Source organism: Brachyhypopomus gauderio, chromosome 8 (genome assembly GCF_052324685.1).
Source record: "Brachyhypopomus gauderio isolate BG-103 chromosome 8, BGAUD_0.2, whole genome shotgun sequence".
Classification (NCBI taxonomy): Eukaryota; Metazoa; Chordata; class Actinopteri; order Gymnotiformes; family Hypopomidae; genus Brachyhypopomus; species Brachyhypopomus gauderio.
In genome coordinates this window covers 16,428,606-16,448,323 of record NC_135218.1, presented here as the reverse complement: position 1 = coordinate 16,448,323, position 19,718 = coordinate 16,428,606, and the positions used below count along the sequence as shown (strand labels likewise).

The 19,718-nt window shown below is 44.3% G+C and overlaps 1 protein-coding gene across 2 annotated transcripts in view; it reads left to right on the top strand.

Annotated features, from left to right (window-relative positions):
- jak1 (Janus kinase 1) overlaps positions 1 to 19,718 on the top strand; it is a 28,222-nt gene that overhangs the window by 3,662 nt on the left and 4,842 nt on the right. For both annotated transcript variants that reach the window (XM_077014937.1, XM_077014936.1), the window contains exons 2-17: positions 1,961 to 2,168; positions 5,071 to 5,194; positions 7,917 to 8,070; positions 8,450 to 8,613; positions 10,843 to 11,191; positions 11,897 to 12,076; positions 12,270 to 12,427; positions 12,556 to 12,670; positions 13,036 to 13,234; positions 15,133 to 15,242; positions 15,340 to 15,495; positions 15,606 to 15,693; positions 16,061 to 16,188; positions 16,902 to 17,037; positions 18,158 to 18,309; positions 18,546 to 18,696. In XM_077014937.1, the coding sequence (XP_076871052.1) occupies positions 1,970 to 2,168; positions 5,071 to 5,194; positions 7,917 to 8,070; positions 8,450 to 8,613; positions 10,843 to 11,191; positions 11,897 to 12,076; positions 12,270 to 12,427; positions 12,556 to 12,670; positions 13,036 to 13,234; positions 15,133 to 15,242; positions 15,340 to 15,495; positions 15,606 to 15,693; positions 16,061 to 16,188; positions 16,902 to 17,037; positions 18,158 to 18,309; positions 18,546 to 18,696 (2,563 nt within the window). In that variant the 5' untranslated portion in view covers positions 1,961 to 1,969. The remainder of the gene's footprint in view (positions 1 to 1,960; positions 2,169 to 5,070; positions 5,195 to 7,916; positions 8,071 to 8,449; positions 8,614 to 10,842; positions 11,192 to 11,896; positions 12,077 to 12,269; positions 12,428 to 12,555; positions 12,671 to 13,035; positions 13,235 to 15,132; positions 15,243 to 15,339; positions 15,496 to 15,605; positions 15,694 to 16,060; positions 16,189 to 16,901; positions 17,038 to 18,157; positions 18,310 to 18,545; positions 18,697 to 19,718) is intronic.

The following is a 19,718-nucleotide window of genomic DNA, read 5'->3' as shown; positions in this document are numbered from 1 at the left end:
CCATTTAACCGTTCGCCATCATTCCTCTTTCTTAAAAAAGCTTTTCCATTGAGAAGATTGAAATATGTGGTATTAGTAATTATCCGTAATTTATAAATTCTTCATCCAACAATTATTATTTATTGGACGAAAGATCGACAATTTAGACATGTTGGCCATCTTGCATAATTTGTAAGATAAGTAATAATGATTAGGAAGCTGAGAAGCTATTTAAACTTTATGAATTTACTTATAATTTCAGATAGATGCATCATGAAGCAGTTTATAGAATTCAGGTCTAAGTCAGAAGTATCTGGAATATACTTGTTAGTGGCTCTAATCCTGTGCTGCAAAGAGGGCAGATATCTTTTTTTAGTTGACAATCTCTCTCGACAGACATTTGATAATATAGTTTCAGAAACCGGCAAAAGCCCCCCACTGGTTTCAGCCAGGGTGTGTACCTTAATCTGGCTGTGTATGGTATTGTTGAGACTCCACTAACACAATTTTGAAGTGTAGTGTTTTTTTATAAATATATATTTACAAGTGGTTATACTTTTTGTTATTAGGCATGTGTTAAATAACACATGCATTGTTTACATGTATTTTGTCAGATCTGTAGAAAGGTTGTGGTCCTCCATAGGAAAAAACAAAGTAAATAGGAATGAGAAATAGCTTCTAATGTTAATGAAAAGGTGTTAAAAAAAAGAAACTGCATTGAGTTCCATCAGAAGTTATCAGGGCCCTGTAAACAGGATGGCTTTTAGGTCGCTTTACGGACTTGAATGTATGTGTGAATCACTCTGCCACTTGTCAACCAGCAGAACACAAGGTTACAAGGTTTGAGCAGCGAAAGAACTATCGCAGTTTACTTTAGCGGCGGGCTGCGTTTTGACGCAGACAGGAAACGAGGCTCTAGAACAATGGTGACATAAATGATACTCAAGTTAGTGCTGGATGGCAGAGGAATGTCATGATCATTTCTCAGAGTATGGAGGCTAGTTAGAAGTTAAGACTTTAAACTACTCGTAGAGCGTCTGCAATAGAAAGATGCAGTAAGTCAATGAGAGGAGCTAGCACACATAATTTGACCTGTTTTTATAGTGTGATAGTGTTACTTGTCTATTGTAATACCAAGTTTGTGTACGTAAGCTATGAGGTAGAAGAAAACGGGGGATTTGGGAGATGATGTCACCTGACGTGCAAGAGACTAAAAATAAATGAATAATTTACAGGCTATGACAAATTAACGAAAACAAACACGTTTCAATCAATTAACAACATTATTGGCAATAATAATGTTATTTTGTTAGTACGACAGCAGTAAGAATTTTTAGAGTGTTTTAAAATCCTCATATGTGCTCCTGTGACTGCATTGCAATGAATGGATTATGCATTAATGTTGTTGTGTTGCTTAGCAACAAAAGCTCTGCTTTGGATCTTCCCTAAAACATCCTTAGCTGTGATCAAAATTGTTGTAATTCACTGCTTCTCCTGGCTTTTGATTCAGATTTCTAGGAAAGAACCACTCCTTTTATAATTACTGACCATCTCCGTTATTATTGTGGTAATTGTAGCATCCTCATATCACTCCTTATGTAAAAATCAGTTGGTGTTTACAGGCTTCCAATAACACTGATCAGCAACGATTTTGCTTTATGCAACAAACAAACCATTTTATTATGTATTTTTACATACTGAATCCAAATATGTGTTATGTAGATTCCCATATAAAGAGAAGAGGAGCGCTGTGGAAGATCACATGCTCAGACGTGAAGCTTTTGCATCACACACAGTCTCCTCACTTGTCAACCGCCTCTTTTCAACATAACTTTCATGCCTTTCATTTGAAAGTTTGCATGCACAGTAGACCCTGGCCATGCAGAAACCCATGAGTCCGAGCCCCGTCAGTCCGAGCCCCGTCAGTCCGAGCCCTTTCAGTCTCAGCCCCTGCCTGCATCTGTCTTCGTCTCTGTTGCAGTGTGTCTGGATGCCAAAGCTAGCGGTCATGGAGCTGGGCAGGCAACTGTGTGGGAAGATGAGGAAGCAGAAGAAGACTGAGCTGACCGTCCCAGCTGTCATGAAAGGCCTGGAGATTCACTTCTACCTGCCCGACACCCACCAGCTCGAGTACTTTAAGGACAACCACACTGCCGAGGACCTGTGTATCGAGGCTGCCAAGAGATGCCGTATGTACACACACACACACACACACACACACACACACACACACACACACACACACACACACACACACACGGAGAGGCAGCGCTCCTGTCTTACATCACATCCATCTTCTATGGTTGTATTTTTAGTGTGTCAGTCAAGAATCGCTCTGTTACTGTATCTGCTGCGTTGTACCACAGACAATTTGTTTGCTGGGCAGATAGTCAATGGATTTTGTAATTATAGGCTACGTGGTTAAGTTTGTATCATGATTAAGTGTGTAGTTCCCAAAAAAACAACAACCCAAAAATCCCGCAGTATAGATAAGTGAATGTAACACTAATATCTCAACATGTTTTTACCATAGAAAAGGTGAAAATCAAATACATACTAATGCAGACTGTGGGTGGACATTCTGAAACTTAAAATAGCTGATGTGACATCTTTTATTTTATAATTGCATGAAAGATTTTCAAACTTTAACTCTTCTACTTCAGCACTTCCTCAATGTAGTTTGTATGACCTCTAATCTGTTGTTGAAAAGAACATTGTGTTTAAGGACTTTTACAAATTAAAGTATCGGTCAGAATTTGAAATAGTTGGTTCTAAGGGAGAATTTGGTGGAGTTCTCCATTTGTGGTGTTTCAGTTTGTGGTATTATGGGCAGGGAATTGGCTGCCTTGGAGGATCAGTTCGAGTTTGGAGAAGTATAAATTTTACTGCTAAACGCTTAACTTTTTAATAAAAAGGCTAGATAGGAAATCCAAGCAATGCTCAGACCACTATCACTGAGCTAAGTATTAATCTTAAGTGACTTCAGCAAGTTCATATTGCTATCATCTTCATCTTGGGAGTATATTGGTATTCACCTGACTTGTACCAGACTTCAATTCATACATGCGTATGTTCTTATGTACATACAAAACCTTTCAGCCAAGTGTCAATACTTTGGGATCCAGTGTGAGCCGACCCACATCCTCTGCTGCGGTGTCTTCCTGCTGAGCCGAGCAGTTCCGTTGCCCCTACCCTGTGTCTTGGCTCAGTGCCAGGGGTCGGATGGGACAAAAGACTTTTCTGATTGCCTGTGAAACCTAAATTTCAATCAGCATGATATAATGTAGACATAAACTGCATAACTGCATAACCCCCCCCCCCCCCCCCCCAATTTATGATAAATTTTGCAGCATGCGGTGTAGTTTTGTTCGGCTAACTAGAAGAACATTGACATTGACATGGACATTGTTGTACACAATTTGTTTGGAAGGAAGGAGTTCCAGACAAAGTTTGAGTCAATCGGGACTCCGTAAACTCATTACAACAAGTCTGTCTGTCTGTCTGGGAAGCAGCAAGGAATTATTTTCTTTTGCACATGTCGTTCATCAGTGTTTTTGAGGGTAAATACACGTGGGTGACGGGGAGGTGCTTTGACATCAGGTGATCGTCAGTCACTCCCAGCTGGTGCTGAACCTTCACGGTCACCCTGGTGTGCTTCTGGTGTGCAGTCTGTAGGCCTAAACTGTGCTTTGAACATTGGGTTCATAAATGACCACTTAAAATGACAGCAAAATAAAACGTGTATTTAATATTGTATGTATTTAATATTTTTTGCAAAACCTGAAATCAAGCAGTGCTGTGACTAGATTTGTTCTACACCACTGGATGGGTGTGGGAATTTTATATACAAAACTATAGAAAAAATAGTTTAGGTGTATTAAGTGCTTTAGGTGTAAAACTTTTGCATGATTCTGTCATTGGAAAATGGTGAGTGTAGATGGATTTAGTGCTGTTTAAAGGTCTTAGTTATGGTCCCTGCTGATTTCTCTAGATTATGTGCATTAAGGAAAGTAATAGCCATTGGTTGGCTTTGCACTCTGGGAGTCGGTGGTCCCAACCTGAGTCTGCTCACGCACTGTTAAATGTGTTTACAGCTATGTTAATGTTGCCGGTCGGCGTCAAGAGGTTCATTTTTATTATGCTGTTACGCGTGTTCTTATATCTGAGGCCTTTTGTTGTGTTTTGTTTTGTGACGTGCTGCCCTGTTTGTGACACATGCATTAAAGGCAGGGACACATTTGCATATGGAAACTCATCATGCAAATTCAGAGCTATAAACTGGAACTGTAAACTATGCTGAAAGTAGTCATGTAAAACAGTTATTGTGTACAAACAACACGGTCCTGGGAGCGCCGCTGTTTCTTCTGGGCGTGTGGCAGGAAGTGCACAGTGAGCCTCCTCCCCCAGAACTCCGTGTGGAATGGAACACGCTTGTCTTTTTGGCGCACAATCAATATTTAGACACAAAATGGCTGCTGGGTTTTGATGTCAGGCGCAGTGTTTCCCCTAAGCTGTGCTGTGGCCATGAGTTGGACCGGCCAGCGCGAGAGGAAGGGGAAGCACTTGCAAAACTCAAACTCAGAGAACTGTGATGTACGCAAGGCCATGGATTGATTCGTATTAGACCCTTTTGTACTTCTGGGTGGAAAGTGGTGGAAATGAAGAGAGAAGAGAAACGATGTGGAAACCGAGACATGATGTTGAAACAGTCCTCTGGAGTCTGCTCATTCACCCGTGATGAGTGGTTGAGACAGTGCTTTTGAATGACAAGTGGACCATTCGTAATATTACTGCTCACATGTGTGGTGAACCCTTGTGTACAGCATTTATCTCAGGACACATCTTTGTACTTGTTAGAACAAAGTAACTAACGTTTGCACCCAATGAAGCAGCGTAACGTTCAGGATTTTAACGTATTTCATTTGATGCAGTTCGAGCCTGTGTGTATGTGTGTATGTATGTGTGTGTGTGTGTGTGTGTGTGTGGATTTAGTCTAAATCACCACTTTAACAGACCTTTCACATAATTTTACTTTGTTATTGCAGATTATTGCACATGCCCATTAATAATCACATCCTATCACTGTTCCAGGTATTTCACCCCTGTGCCACAATCTGTTTGCACTGTATGAAGAAAGTCAGAACCTCTGGTATGCACCCAATCACATATTCAAGGTCACTGAAGACACCAGCCTGAAGCTCCACTACAGAATGAGGTAAGAGATTTTATTATTACTAAGTTGAGGTTAGAAGACCATGTTCATGGGTCTATGGATTATGGATTTTGGCTTATTCAGGAATGTCCTCTATTGGATTTCTTACATGTGACTACTTGTACTACTCCCTTTAAATATGTAATGCATGGAAATATAAATATTTGACGAATGTAGCCTCAAATAAAGAATAAAAAACTTATGCATGAAATTAAATGTCTACTGGATATTGAACAGTGTCATTTGCAAGTGCTAAAGGACGTAAAAGCAAACTGCTGCTAGAGAAGTGACAGATTTATTGAAACGGGAGCAAACATGACTGAGAGGCTGTTGCAAGACATTGCACTTTGGTGCCAGCCAACGTGATTCTCAGGGAAAAAATGTACACATGCTGATGAAATGTTTGCTTATCATAGCCCTTGATTTCCACATCCAAGCCCTCACCATTCCTGTGTTAACCGCTCTTTGGGAGACAGAGTTGCGGACTGTTGCCAGTCCTGCTGTTTATCGTCTGTTGTGACAAATTGTTGCTGTGGGTTAAAAGTGTTCTTTTGTGAATTCCCTAAAATGTAAAAATAACAAATGCGCCTTGCACATTATCATCTTGAAAAGAACTGACGTTGATTTCTTTTATGTGCTACTTTTGATGGGTTTTTAATTTTTGTTTTTACCAAGACATCCCTTTTCTTCATTATCCGTGTTATTTTAATACATTTCATGTATTCTCATGGAAAATAGTAACATTAGGATAAATAGAGCCCAGACCTGGTGCATCACCACAGAAATGGTGTGGTGGAGAGTTGTTGTGAGGGTCGTTGCTGTCTGGATACATATGGAAGCTGGTTTGCTTCATTAGAAGAGTAAACCATGAGGAGACTAGTTTAGACTGGCCAACACCGAATTTGCAAAAGCCTCCAATCAAAATAAGATGCTATTCTGAAGAAGAGGCTATTCTGAAATATTCATATTCACAGTCGTTCATTTGTGTTTTTTTAATCAAACCATTGTTCAACCGAAGAGCAGTGAGATTAGATCATTCTTGCTTGATATTTTGTTGAGAGATAAAGGAGGCCCATGTCCCGTGTTTGTAAGAGGGCCCTGATTTATGAGGTATTGTTAAAACATGTGAAATAGCTCTCTAATACAAACACTAACACTACTTTTATTACCAAAGGATGCCCATTGAGATAATGTGCATAAGAAGGTCTTATGCACATTATATTTGTGCACATCATATTTGTGCTAAACAATTAATGAATTGTAAAAGATTACACCAGTACCATTGTACTGAAGTTATACTTTTGCATATCTTTCAGAATGTGATTTTATACCTTACAGATGTCCCCAAATTCCAGTGAACTATTTGCACACGTTTTAGTCATGCCTATATTGTCTCTGCACTGGTGAAAGGCATTCAGATCCTTAACAGATACAGGAAAAAAAAACTTTTTTATTTTGAGAGACCTGCAGAAACCGGTTTTGTGTCTTTTTTGTCCTCATTGTCAGGTGATTAATAGTTCTTCAGTGGAGATCTCATGTAAGCACCCACTCAGGAATTGGAAGCATTGTAATACAGCCCAGAAAATTGGCTGTATTATGAATGGTTCCCTGCTGAGATTACACCAAGTTTACAACCCATTTATTAAGTACATGAAAACTGTTTCCACCAATGATTTCTCCTAGTGGGCTACATTGACTAGTAAGACTGACCTTTATAGCCTGAGAATTATACATATGTATACATTATACATTATACATTGCGCTTTGTGACAACATATGTTGTGAAAAGCGCTATACAAATATATTTGATTTGATTATACATTTTACATATATGGAATTTATTTTTCACAGATTTTCCATTCAAATTCTGCTTTGGAAAAAGACTTTTCGGTTGTGTTTACCGAACTGAGAGTGTTGCTGAGCTTATTTGTTTACCTGCTGCAATGAGAACTGCTTATGTTCCCAAAAATAAGGGCCACTGAAAACAAAAAGAAGAAATGAAGTTGTCGTTCCCCTCTATGAGACTAGCATGTCATTACAGAAACCACGTAATACGCAGAGAGTACACAAGTATCATGTGGGCTGTGCCACGGCTTAAAGTCCCCATGGTCTTCCCTTTTCACTAGAGAACCTAACGATCCGAGTGGAGCGTTGTGTTGGGAGGTACCGACACTTTGGACTCGCGCTCTGCTTGCGTGTAGCGTACCTGTTGTGCCTGCAAACAGGTTATGGTCAACATTTGCACACACTCTTCCTCTGTGGTAGGCACTACACGACTCTGCTTCTTTCTTTCTCTCTTTCTTTTTTTTCTTTCTTTACCTGTGTTACTTCCTGTTTACGATGATTCTCGGCTCATGCGCCACCTCTGTGGTGCGCTCGCCCTGGTTATTTACCTACGATGCAGCAGGAGAAGCCCCAGTGTTGACACAGGGTCGCCAGTGCAGCACAGCGCTGTGAACCCATGACTCACGAGCAAGTCAACCATTGTTTTACGAACCTCTTTGATGTTCACTAGGAACGTATTCAAATAATTCACAGACTGTCCCCTCTCATCATTACTTGTCTGGTTTTGTCATGACCATGAATGGAACACACGCATTCGTATATGCAACCACACTGAAGCACACTTCGCCCCCGCCCACTTCTCAAACACACACACACACACACACACACTCGCCCACATGCACATGCCTGTGTTGTCGTGACACTTTACCTCTCCCTACAGGTTCTACTTTGCAAACTGGCATGGCACTTCAGAAGGTGAGAATCCTGTGTGGCGATACTCGTTGAACAAGCAGAAAGGGGGTTTGAACTCCCAGAAGGCTCCTGAGGGCACGCCTCTGCTAGATGCCGCCTCTCTGGACTACCTCTTTGCTCAGGTATGTGCAGCTAACGAGTCAGTCACCTGTTTGGGTGTGGAGCAGGATGTTAATTAAATAATTAGGACATACTTAGTGCTGAACCTTTTGGCTTGGAATGTTATTTGAATAATTCCTCATCTAACATGATCTCATATCAGTACTTTGTTTGCTGACAGATAATTGTGTGTGCAGATGTGAGTTTACTTTGTATGTTTTATATAGGCTTTAAATGTGAGAAAATGTGAGAGCTTTTCTTTGAGCACAAAGAAAGCTCAGGTGACAGCTATGCTGAATGGCTGAACAGCATGGTGTGTGTGTGTGTGTGTGTGTGTGTGTGTGTGTGTGTGTGTGTGTGTGTGTGTGTGTGTGTGTGTGTGTGTGTGTGTGTGTTACGCAGGGCCAGCATGACTTCCTGAGGGGACTTGCCCCCGTGCGCAGCCCCCAGAGCGAGGCCGAGCTGCACGAGATGGAGAACGAGTGTCTGGGCATGGCTGTCCTGGCCATTACCCACCATGCCAAGAGCAACAACCTGCCTCTAGCAGGAGCAGGCACGGAAACCAGGTGAGCACTGGGGCACCATGCTCCCCCCGCACACGGGCGACACCTGGTGCCAACGTCATTCCAGGGAGCAGCATGTGGCACGTCTGGGAAAGCTTGGGAAGATGGTGGTTCTAATTTGTAGGTCTAGCAGTTTTTTGTAGTTTTTTTTTTTCTTTTCAGCTCAACTTGCATGGGTTTTAGAGCTAGTGTTGTGTCTTGTACTGCACTGAGCCCCTGAGTCTTGGTGCTACCGTTCCACAATAATCTTTAGAGTTGTTGTGCATGATATTTTATATTTTCACTGATCCTGTTGTGATTCCTGCTCCCCTTTGAAGTGTAGATAAGAGCAGTAAGTGCCTGGAAGAGTGTTTCACTCATGATCTAGCATAATTTGGATTATCCAAAGTCATTTCCTTTGCAAAGGTTAATCTTTTTATCATATATTCCCAGATAATAACCGTATTGGGTCAATTGGGTTGTTTTTTGTTGTTTTTCTGTTGTTTTTGTGTACTGTAACCTGGTCTTTCTGTTTTTGATGTTAATGAGGTTTGGATCTTTGCCAGTGGAGAATCCCTGCACTGTGAAGGGTTTGGGGTTTCCTTCATGGGTCTTTGTTCTGTGTTATGTGTTATGGATTTTTCTGTCTTGTTTCTGCACGTGTTACATATTTTCACTTAGCTTAAACCAGTACGGCAATGATTACACCTCTGAGAAGAAACCTGGGCAACTCAGGAGATTAATATGTATTTCTAAGTAACATCATCTTGTTAGAGATGGCACCATCCAATACCATGTATCGGAATCAGGCCAATATCAGCAGAAAATCAGATATTGGGAGAAAAATCTTTAAGGAAGCCGATTCAGTAACATCACAAATCCACTCTGAAAATACCTAAATGTCACATGGGTACAACCATAATATACAGTACAGGTATTATAATGATTCAAATGATTATGTTCAAATGCAAGTGAAATGTGTGTGATTGCTTGTATTACCATCATTTTAGCAGCCCACTGTGGGGGAACAGGTCATTTGCTTTCAAGTCTGAGCATGTCAGCGAGACCAAGCAGCATTTTAGCACCGATCCCCACAATAGCTCCACATCCAGTAAAGATTTATTAATGTGTTCTTTAAATTTGGCCATGACGTTAAGGAAGTTCAGGGTCAGAGAGAGAGAGAGAGAGAGAGAGAGAGAGAGAGAGAGAGAGAGAGAGAGAGAGAGAGAGAGAGAGAGAGAGAGAGAGAGAGAGAGAGAGAGAGAGAGAGAGAGAGAGAGAGAGAGAGAGAGAGAGAGAGAGAGAGAGAGAGAGAGAGAGAGAGAGAGAGAGAGAGAGAGAGAGAGAGAACGAGAGAACAGCAGTAACCTGAGCTAAACCCAGCCGGAGAGCAGACAGAAAAACCACAGAAGTAAAGCACTCTCTTCTAAATGCGTGATGTTAATGACTTTATGGCTTTGGTATAATCAAATCACATGGTAAAGCGGAAGAATGGTTTGCCGTTGGAGTTTTATGATGGAATGGACAAGCTAAAAAAGAAACAGGAGAATAACTGTTCATTTTTAAATTTCTTTTGTCTAGTATAAGTGTTTTGTAAGTGTTGTGAGATTACATTTCTATTGGTTTTAAGACAGAGAGAAACTCAAACTACAGATGTCTGTATTTGCTCAGTGTATGGGCAAATTTGTGGGTGTAGGGGGTATGTATTAACACATTGAAGTCAGTATTAAGAGATGCACTGTATGACAGTATAATGAAAAACATGCTTTAGTCTTGTAAGCAGTTAATTTTTTTTTACAGTTGTAGCTATATTTATGTCACATCCATGCATGGTGTTTGATAAAAAAAAAAATAAAAAAAAATTCTCAAAAGTCTTACACAAACACCTGAAACACAGCACCATAGTGGGTTTAAGTAAAACAAATATTGAGTCAGTATTGATAAAATATTGGTATTGGATTGGTGTAAACATTTGGTATTGTGCTTTCTCCACAGCCTGCGGGTACTGCATAAGATTTCAAACAATTAAAATATTGAAATATGTTCTATATTGGCTTGATTATTCAGGAGGAGCAGAGTGCTCTGTACCTTCACCTCTCCCACAGATCTTGGACGTTCTTGTGCTCTTTCTGAACACCTGCATTTAGAAATGAATAGGATGCTTTGGATGGGGGGGGGGTGTTTATTTAGTAAAAACACTCAGTCTTACCCCGTGATGTCCCCCTTCCTCCTGCTCTTATTCCTCACTCGCAGCTATAAGCGTTTCATCCCCGAGAGCCTGAACCGCACCATCAAACAGCGCAACTTCCTGACGCGCATGCGTATCAACAACGTCTTCAAGAACTTCCTCAACGAGTTCAACAACAAGACCATCAAGGACAGCAACATCACGCTCTACGACCTGAAGGTCAAGTACCTCTCCACGCTGGAGACGCTCACGTGGGGCCTGGGACGGGAGATCGTGGAGACCAAGAGCTTACGCGTGTCCGGCGAGGGCGAGGCGTCACCTAGCCACACCCCCAGCTCAGCAGATGAGGACGCCACTTACGAGGTGAAGGTGTCCGGCACCACGGGGATCTCCTGGAGGAAGAAGCCACAGCTGGTGAGTGAGCAGTACACATGATGGAACTAACGCAGGATACTACGTTACATACGCAGAGTTCTTTCTGCGTTTCGTGAGTTAACGCTGGTACAGTGCTCGTATAGTTCTCGTAGAGTTCTCAAATAGCACTCCATTGCCAGTGTTTTTCTCCTCACTGAGCATCTGGCTGTGCAGCATCACATTCTGGTGTGTACCAGGATTGGAGCACATGGCTAACTCGCACACACAGCATGAGCGCCCGCACACACACTCACACACACACTCACACACACACACACACACACGGACCCAGCTGGCGAGTGCTAAAAACAGCAGTGGTGGGAAGAGAGACCTTACTGTGCCTCTCCCTCTGAGAACACGGTCAGCTGTGTTTAACATGGCATAGGACTCAGCTGTGAGAAACACCTGTGTGGTACAGGACTGTACCGCCAAACTCCTCCCAAGTTTTCCTTAAGTCAAACGCTGTAGGGCATGCCCAGCTTGTATTTGTCAACTTTGTTTGAGTTTAATTTCGTTTAAATTTAATCCAGTTTAACATGATTTTGTTTGATCTATTTAGTGTCATTTAAGGCTAGAGGCAGTGAAGTTTGTCACCATGTTCTTGTATGCTTGTTTTACGCCTTTTTTTTTTAAAGAGAACATTGTGTTCTCATCACCCTCGAATTTAATCACGTCACCAAGCGATGTGTTGTATTTCCAAAACAGAATGTCCTGACCGTCAAAGACAAAAGTAAATCATGGAAAAGCAAGATGGACAGCAAACAGAAGACCGAGAAGAAAGAGTCCAACGACGGATGGATTCCCTTCTCAGACTTTTATGAAATCACCCATATCGTCACAAAAGAGTCCTGCGTTATCATTTACAAACAGGACAACAAAACCATGGTAGGTCCAGCCATTTTATCTTCAGCTTCTTTATCTTCAATCAATAATTATATATATAATCAATCATATAGAGCCTCCAGCAGCTGGTCTGAGCAGGTTGAGTTTTGCACTCTGTGTATTACAGTGAGCTGATTGAGTTGTTGAATTGAATGAGCCTCCCAGGATCACCATGTCTCTGCTGCTCGTTATACAGGAGCTGCGGCTGGCCTATCAGGAAGAGGCCCTGGCCTTCGCTGCCCTCGTGGACGGATTCTTCCGGCTGACCGTGGACGCCCACCACTACCTCTGCACCGAGGTGGCGCCCCCCTCCGTGGAGCAGAACCTGCAGAACGGCTGCCACGGACCCATCTGGTACGTGGTCCTGCTCAATGTGGCCCGGCACCCGGGGCGCCGCGGCGTACGTGGGCATGCTGGCGGGTGCCGACCAATGACGGCGCTCGTCTGTAGCTGTAACCCCGCCTCCTGTGCTCCGCCCACAGCACGGAGTATGCCGTTCACAAGCTGCGGCAGGAGGGCAACGAGGAGGGCTCATACGTCCTGCGCTGGAGCTGCACCGACTACGACTACATCATCATGACTGTTGTCTGCATGGAGGTATCCACCCTCACATTGATAGGAACTCACAGCAGTCTATATTATAGGATCATAAACATGTTTTTTTGTGAAATACCGAAGGGGAAAGAAAAAATCTAAAAACTGTTGCACAGTCCTTAATAATCAATGTGGGTGTGGTTTACAATATGGAAGATGTTCTGTGTTCACAGTCATAATGTGTTAGAATATGATACAGCGTCTGTGGGAGGACGTCCTTGAGTGGCGCTACAGGGCAGCTCGTGAATCAATGATGAAATCATGGCGTGGCGACAGGAAATCAATACAGACGTGCTGCTCGTCGGCTCGCCGCTCCAGCGTGGCCGTCATCCGGCTCACCGCTGCTTCTCCTCTCCCTCCCTCGCCAGGTGGACCTGTCCGAGTCCAGGTCCATCCCCCAGTACAAGAACTTCCAGATTGAGGTGACCTCCCAGGGCTTCCGACTGTTCGGGACGGAGACCTTCAGGCCGAGCGTGAAGGAGCTTCTGGAACACCTTCAGGGTCAAAGCCTCCGCACGGAGAACCTGCGCTTCCATCTCCGCCGCTGCTGCCCGCCCCAGCCGCGAGGTACCGCACGTCTGCCCGCACACCCCTCCGCAAACCGGCCCCGTGTGCTAAACCGAAGTGCAGCAGCCCGACGGGTTTTTTGACGAGCACCCGTGATTGATGTAGCGCGACGGGGCCAGAAAGGTCTACCGAGATCAGAATGAAGATCATGTGTTGCAACCTCTACGTGGAGCAATTAGTACGCTGAGCGTTTGTCAATAAGTCGTCCACCCACGCAGCCTCCTGTGAGCGCTGCTCACACTGACGAACGTCACTTGGTAGATGCAGCTGCCTTTTCCTTCGCAGTCAGCATTTTCAGACACGAGGGGGCTGTGGTCTTACTGTAAGCTTCCACGTCAGGAGCTGTGGTGCCGGTCGGTTATCTGCAACATGATCACGCCCGGTGTAGTTTGATCCCCTGTTTGCTAGCAGAGCTCACCAGCTGACGGCGTTTGCGCCCGCTGAAGGCGTTCGCGGCGGAAGAGACCTCGCCTTCTCCAGCAGCGAGCTCGTACAGCGCTGCACAGTGAGGACGCTTTCTGTGGCCACCGTCTTAATGTCACAGTGCTCTTAGTGCAACAAAGGCACAAGCACATGGAGACTCAACTAATGCAGCTTGACCTCGGTGGTCACAGAGTGCTGATTCAAGTTGAAACTTCCTCAGTGAGCGTGTTTGTGTATACCAGTACAAACCAAGGCCATAACGGGATTTGGACTGGTATTGTAGTTCACCACATAACAGCGGGGCCATTTTTTAAATGACATGGACAGGCCGTATCGCATTGAGGGGAAACCGATACTGCTGTAGCACCGTCTGTCCTCCAGGGTTTTACACTACGGTGGTTTCAGGAACAGGGGGATTGATGTGAGTGGCGGAGCATAAATACAGATTGGCATGAAGAAAACCACATGGTGGCCCTTATTAAGTCAAACTGAATACATTATCCTTCACAGACCAGAACAGATTTCTCATTTAACTGCAGTGCATTGTGCTCAGCTGCTCAAGTCAATTTATTTAAATGGTCTTAGAGTGACATATTGTTACATGACATCTGCCCATGGGGGATAATAATTAAATTGTAGAAGTTAGGCAGAGTTTGAGCTGTGTGTGTGTGTGTGTGTGTGTGTGTGTGTGTGTGTGTGTGTGTGTGTGTGTGTGTGTGTGTGTGTGTGTGTGTGTGTGTGTGTGTGTGTGTGTGTGCGTGTGCGCGTGGAGAGGGCGGGGGAATCCACAGTGTGTGTTTTGTTTACATCCTCATGCTGTAGGAGTGTGCGCTGAGGCGTCTGTGTCGAACAGGAAGTGTAGTAAATGTGGTTTTCCGTCGTCGTTCGCTTCACGTCTCCTGAACTCAGCAGGTCTTGTTGTGAAATAGTTTTATTATTTTTTGGAGCTCAAACATGGGTGTGTGTTTTAAACAAATAAAATAAAATAAAGAATGATGTTACAAGATGCACGCAAGAAAGGCATAAATCCCCCCCCCCCCCCCCCCCGCCCTTGTCTCATAGAGCCGACTTTCCTCGGTAAGGCAACTTCCCAGTGTGTTTTTGCCACTGTGTGACACTGAGCAACTTCCTCCTTCCTAGACACCCTCCAGAGAATATGCACACACACACACACACACCCACCCCCAACACAAACTACAGGTTTATGACAACAGTGTAAAGTTTTTCAAGCAGAAACATTGTGTGTTTGTGCGTATATATGCACAGTTACTTATACTGTTTACACTTTTACTTTTACACTAGAGATTGTATAACTTTAAATATTTACTTTATAATTTGCATTGTCTTCACATCCATGTGTGGGAACCTGACTGGGATTTTACCTTTTCTTAAGAGGAACTATATGGTTTGGTGCAGGAATGTTCAGTGACCTCATTCGCCCTCTTACATTCAAAGGTCATGCTCCACTTTTTCAGAAATTTCCAACCTGTTGGTGATGACCACAGACAGAGAGCCTGTCCCGCCGAGGCAGTTCCACGTCAGCCAGCTGAGTTTCCACCGCATCCTTAAAGAGGAGATCGTTCAGGTACCTGCACCACACCACCACGTGTCACACCTGCTGCTCCGGCTGGTGGACCTTGGAGCACGTCACTGATGGGACGGCTTCTTCTCCTGCCATTCAGGGGGAACACTTGGGCCTGGGCACCAGGACCAATATCTATGCTGGTGTGCTGAAGATGAAGAGTGAGGATGAGGACGATCTAGGGGGATACTGCTCTTCACAGGAAGTGAAGGTGGTACTGAAAGTGCTGAGCCCTGGACACAGGGACATCTCTCTGGTAAGACTCACTCTTTATGTCTCATGCTCAGGTTTCTTTTTGGTCCAATTTGTCTGCTCATTTCCACCCCCCCCCCCCCCCCCATGTCTCCCCCCCATGTCCCCCCCCAGGCTTTCTTTGAGACAGCCAGCATGATGCGACAGGTCTCACACAGACACATTGCTCTGCTGTATGGAGTGTGTGTGCGTCACCAGGAGAGTAAGTGACATACATCTTTCCCTTTGGGTGTGTAAATATTCTGTGGTTTGTGTGTGGGTAAAAAAAAAAAAAACTATTTAACTATGTATTTTATTTTTTGCAAGCCTGTGATGACGGATGTCTCTATTTGGCCGTAGACAGTGACCAGTGGAAACACTCAATAACAGTAGCGCTTTTGTAGCGTGTTAGCACATCAAGCTGCAATGTGGGCCAAATACGTGTGTTTTGTGTGTGTGTGTGTGTGTGTGTGTGTGTGTGTGTGTGTGAGAGAGAGAGAGTGAGTGAGCGAGCAAGAGAAAGACTGGTTTTATTCAGGTGTGACTTAACTAAGAGTCACGCTGAATACGTGAGTTTGATCTGTCTGTAGATATCATGGTGGAGGAGCTGGTAGAGTTTGGCCCTCTGGATCTGTTCATGCGCAGACAGACGGCTCCTCTCAGCACTTCATGGAAGTTCCAGGTGGCTAAACAGCTGGCAGGCGCCCTCAGTTATCTGGTAAATAAACACACCATACACGACATAATACAATAAAGCACCAACACGTGATGCGTTCAATATTGTAGTCGAACACAGGCGACTGCAGGAGACTAGGTGTGATCGTGGTGGTCATGGCCATTATGTGGTGGTTATTGACTGCTTCCTCAAGGAAGTCTTCCTGCTTCTGTTCATTAACTGTTGAGAAACTTGCCATGAATTAGTTTTGTGTAAAAGCAAGTGAAGAGTGAGGAGGCCTGATCTGTGTTGGGTAGGAGATCCAGGGAGTCCACATAAGCATGAAATACACTGGATACACGCTCATGTCCTGGGCCTCATGAGCAGAGCCAGGCAGAGTAGGGACATCAGGTTTTCTTTCAGGCTTATGAGTCTTTGTACGTTGGCCTCGGATGTATTTTTACATTTACAGCGTTCGGTAGACCCCCTTGTCCAGAGCGGCTCACATGCCTGCTTGGTCCCTGCTCTGGGAGTAAATCACAGAGATGATGACTCAATTCTATGGCCATTTTTGAGATTGTAGCTTTCGTATGCTGTCATGATTTCTGACACCTTTTTCATGGGATGTTGGCAGTTTCCAAGCTAGGTGCACCAGCAGTTTGCAAAACTATCTGGCCGCTCTGGATCTCTGGGTCGCTGCGTTCTCTGTGGCTCTGTGTCTAAGGTCTCCGTGTCGGCCAGGGGAATGAGCTTGTGCTTGTGTGCCTGTCCTGTAGGAGGATAAGAAGCTTGTGCACGGTTACGTGTGCGCGAAGAACATTCTGTTGGCTCGGGACGGTCTGGAGAGCGAGGGGGGGCCCTTCATCAAGCTCAGTGACCCCGGGATCCCCATCACCGTCCTCAGCAGGGAGGGTAAGAGCCCGGCCCGCCTCTCCGGAGCACAGACTCCCAGTGCATCTGCGGGCCGCCTGGCTGGCACACAGCATGGGTGGTTGTGCCGCTGTTCCAACATCAAACCCACAACCATTCAAACCCTGCAGCATTAAAAACGCGGCTGAGATAGTAATGTTGGTTCTGTTGCTCATTGCTGATTTTACTGCTGTTTTATATCCACATTCATAGCTATTTACTGCTTTATAAACTTTTACATTTCTAATTACACTCGTGAATTTGTTTGCTGAATGTCTATATTTATATAGAGCCAATATATCTAATATGGAATATTTTTATTATCTATGTCTACTCTGAAATTGTTCCATATTTGCCATTTTTTATGACGACACAATGAAACATTAAATGTCGCAAGGACGTCTTTCATAGTCTAGAGATGGCAGAAGAGATTCTGCTTTGGAGGAGCTCACAGAGAAGCTTCTCGCTAATTAAGAAAGAACCTTCCAAAATGAGAATATGTTAAAGTTCATTCAACTCCAGATGGACTAAATAATTACAGCAGTGGTGTGTGGAGTAATCACATGTAAAAATAGTGAGTTGCAGCCCAGCGTTTGTTCCCTACGTACTGCTGCACCGCCAGGACTCTTACAGGAAATGTGGCTTTGTGTGTGTGTGTGTGTGTGTGTGTGTGTGTGTGTGTGTGTTGTGTACAAGAAAAGAGCTTGAAACTAAAAATCCAATGTGGCCAGGCCGTCTTTATCTGTATTAGGCTATATGTTCATATGTATTAGACTATATTTTTATATGTATTTAACTATGTTTTTATTAATTTAACTATGTTTATATATATTAAGCTATGTTTATATGTATTAAGCTTTATGATTTTGACCCTGCAGAAGAATAGCGCAGATCTCACCAACTTTTTAAACCCAACTTTGGGAAACGGCACAGGTGCTGGTTTTACAGGCAGAATTCTGTGCCTGTTTCTATGCTAAATCAAACGTGATGGAGAGATACTTTGGTTCTTAACTCTGACGCCTGACTTTTGAAAGACCTGAATGTGGATCTATTTATATACCTGTGTGTGTGTGTGTGTGTGTGTGTGTGTGTGTGTTTACTGTGTGTGCTTGTTTTACTGCAGAGTGTGTGGATCGCATTCCATGGATCGCTCCTGAGTGTGTGCAGAACACAAATAACCTGAGCGTAGCAGCGGATAAGTGGGGCTTTGGCACAACGCTATGGGAGATATGCTACAATGGAGAGATCCCTCTCAAAGACAAGAAACTCACCGAGGTAATCGTACACACACACACACCACACACACACACACACACTCACACACACACACACACACACACACACACACACACACACACACACACACACACACACACACACACTATCCTCAGTCTTGCCAAGAATGTTATACACTGGGGGGATGGGAATGGTGTTTTTCATTTTTCCACCAGTCTCTGTTCCTCTTTTACAGTCTTCTACGTTCTTCTCTCCTTCTCTCTTTCTCTGAGCAGAAGGAGATGTTCTACAGGGGCCAGTATCAGTTGGCAACTCCAGACTGTGAGGAGCTGGCCAAGCTCATGACCCACTGCATGACCTATGACCCTCACCAGAGACCCTTCTTCAGGGCCATTGTCCGAGACATCGACATGGTTGAAAAACAGAGTAAGGAAACTTTATGATATGACGTAACACAATGTAAAAATGATTTGACTGAGTTTGAGAACTGTGGCTGTGGGAACGCTTGCGGCCAGAGAGACCAGCTGGAGGCCCAGAAGCTAAAGCAGCAGTCCAGCCCCGTGGCAGGAGGCTGGGATTAAGATCTCAGCTCCCAGGAACACGACATCTGGTGAAAACTTGTTTTCTGGAAACCTGGCTGGCGTGACTGGTCCATAGTTGCAGTGGATCTGCCTGGCTTTGTGCTGCGCAGAGCCCATTACGTCACGGTACCATGTCCATCGAGTCACGAGCTTGGCAAGCCGACAGGCGGCCGCTCCGGTGTGATTCTGCACCGGTTGAGATTAGCTGACCTTCATCCCTTACCTGCTGTTCTTCACTGGGCTGACCTGGGATTTCTGAGGTGGTACCTGGTGCGTCTGGAGCTCTTCCAGGGGCCGATGAACAGGAAGCCCAGTGGCTGTGGCTACAGCTCTCAGTACAGATGGAGAAGGAGAAATGATGAGTCAGAATTTTGCAGTTTCAACCAATGGTTCAAACCAATGGTCATTGCTGCACAGCTATTAGACATGTCCACCATCCCACTGCAGACAGACCACCTGATTTACATTATTTGTGCATGCATAATGGAAAATGGTGGACCGATGGTGGACCACTTGGGGCGTCAGCACTGTAACTGCACTTGAAGACGAAGACAGGGTTGAGAACCACTGATAGAAACGGGCGGTTTACGGAAATGCAAAAGAAACGTTCAAGGGTGGAATGTTTCGAGAAAGGAGTGGCTTCAGGGGGAGGTTCTTCCATGTTTGAGAAACGGTTCCCTGCTACAGACGCCCCCTCAGCTTGGAGAGGTCTCCACCAAAGTACCCACTACAAAAGGAAAACATCTGAGGGCTGAGCCAATTCGAACCTGGTCGACCAGCTGAACCAGTCGGATGGTTGATACACTGCCACCTCACTTCAACCGTAAGCCTCCTCATCTGCCCTATTACCAGCATGGTCTCAACTCC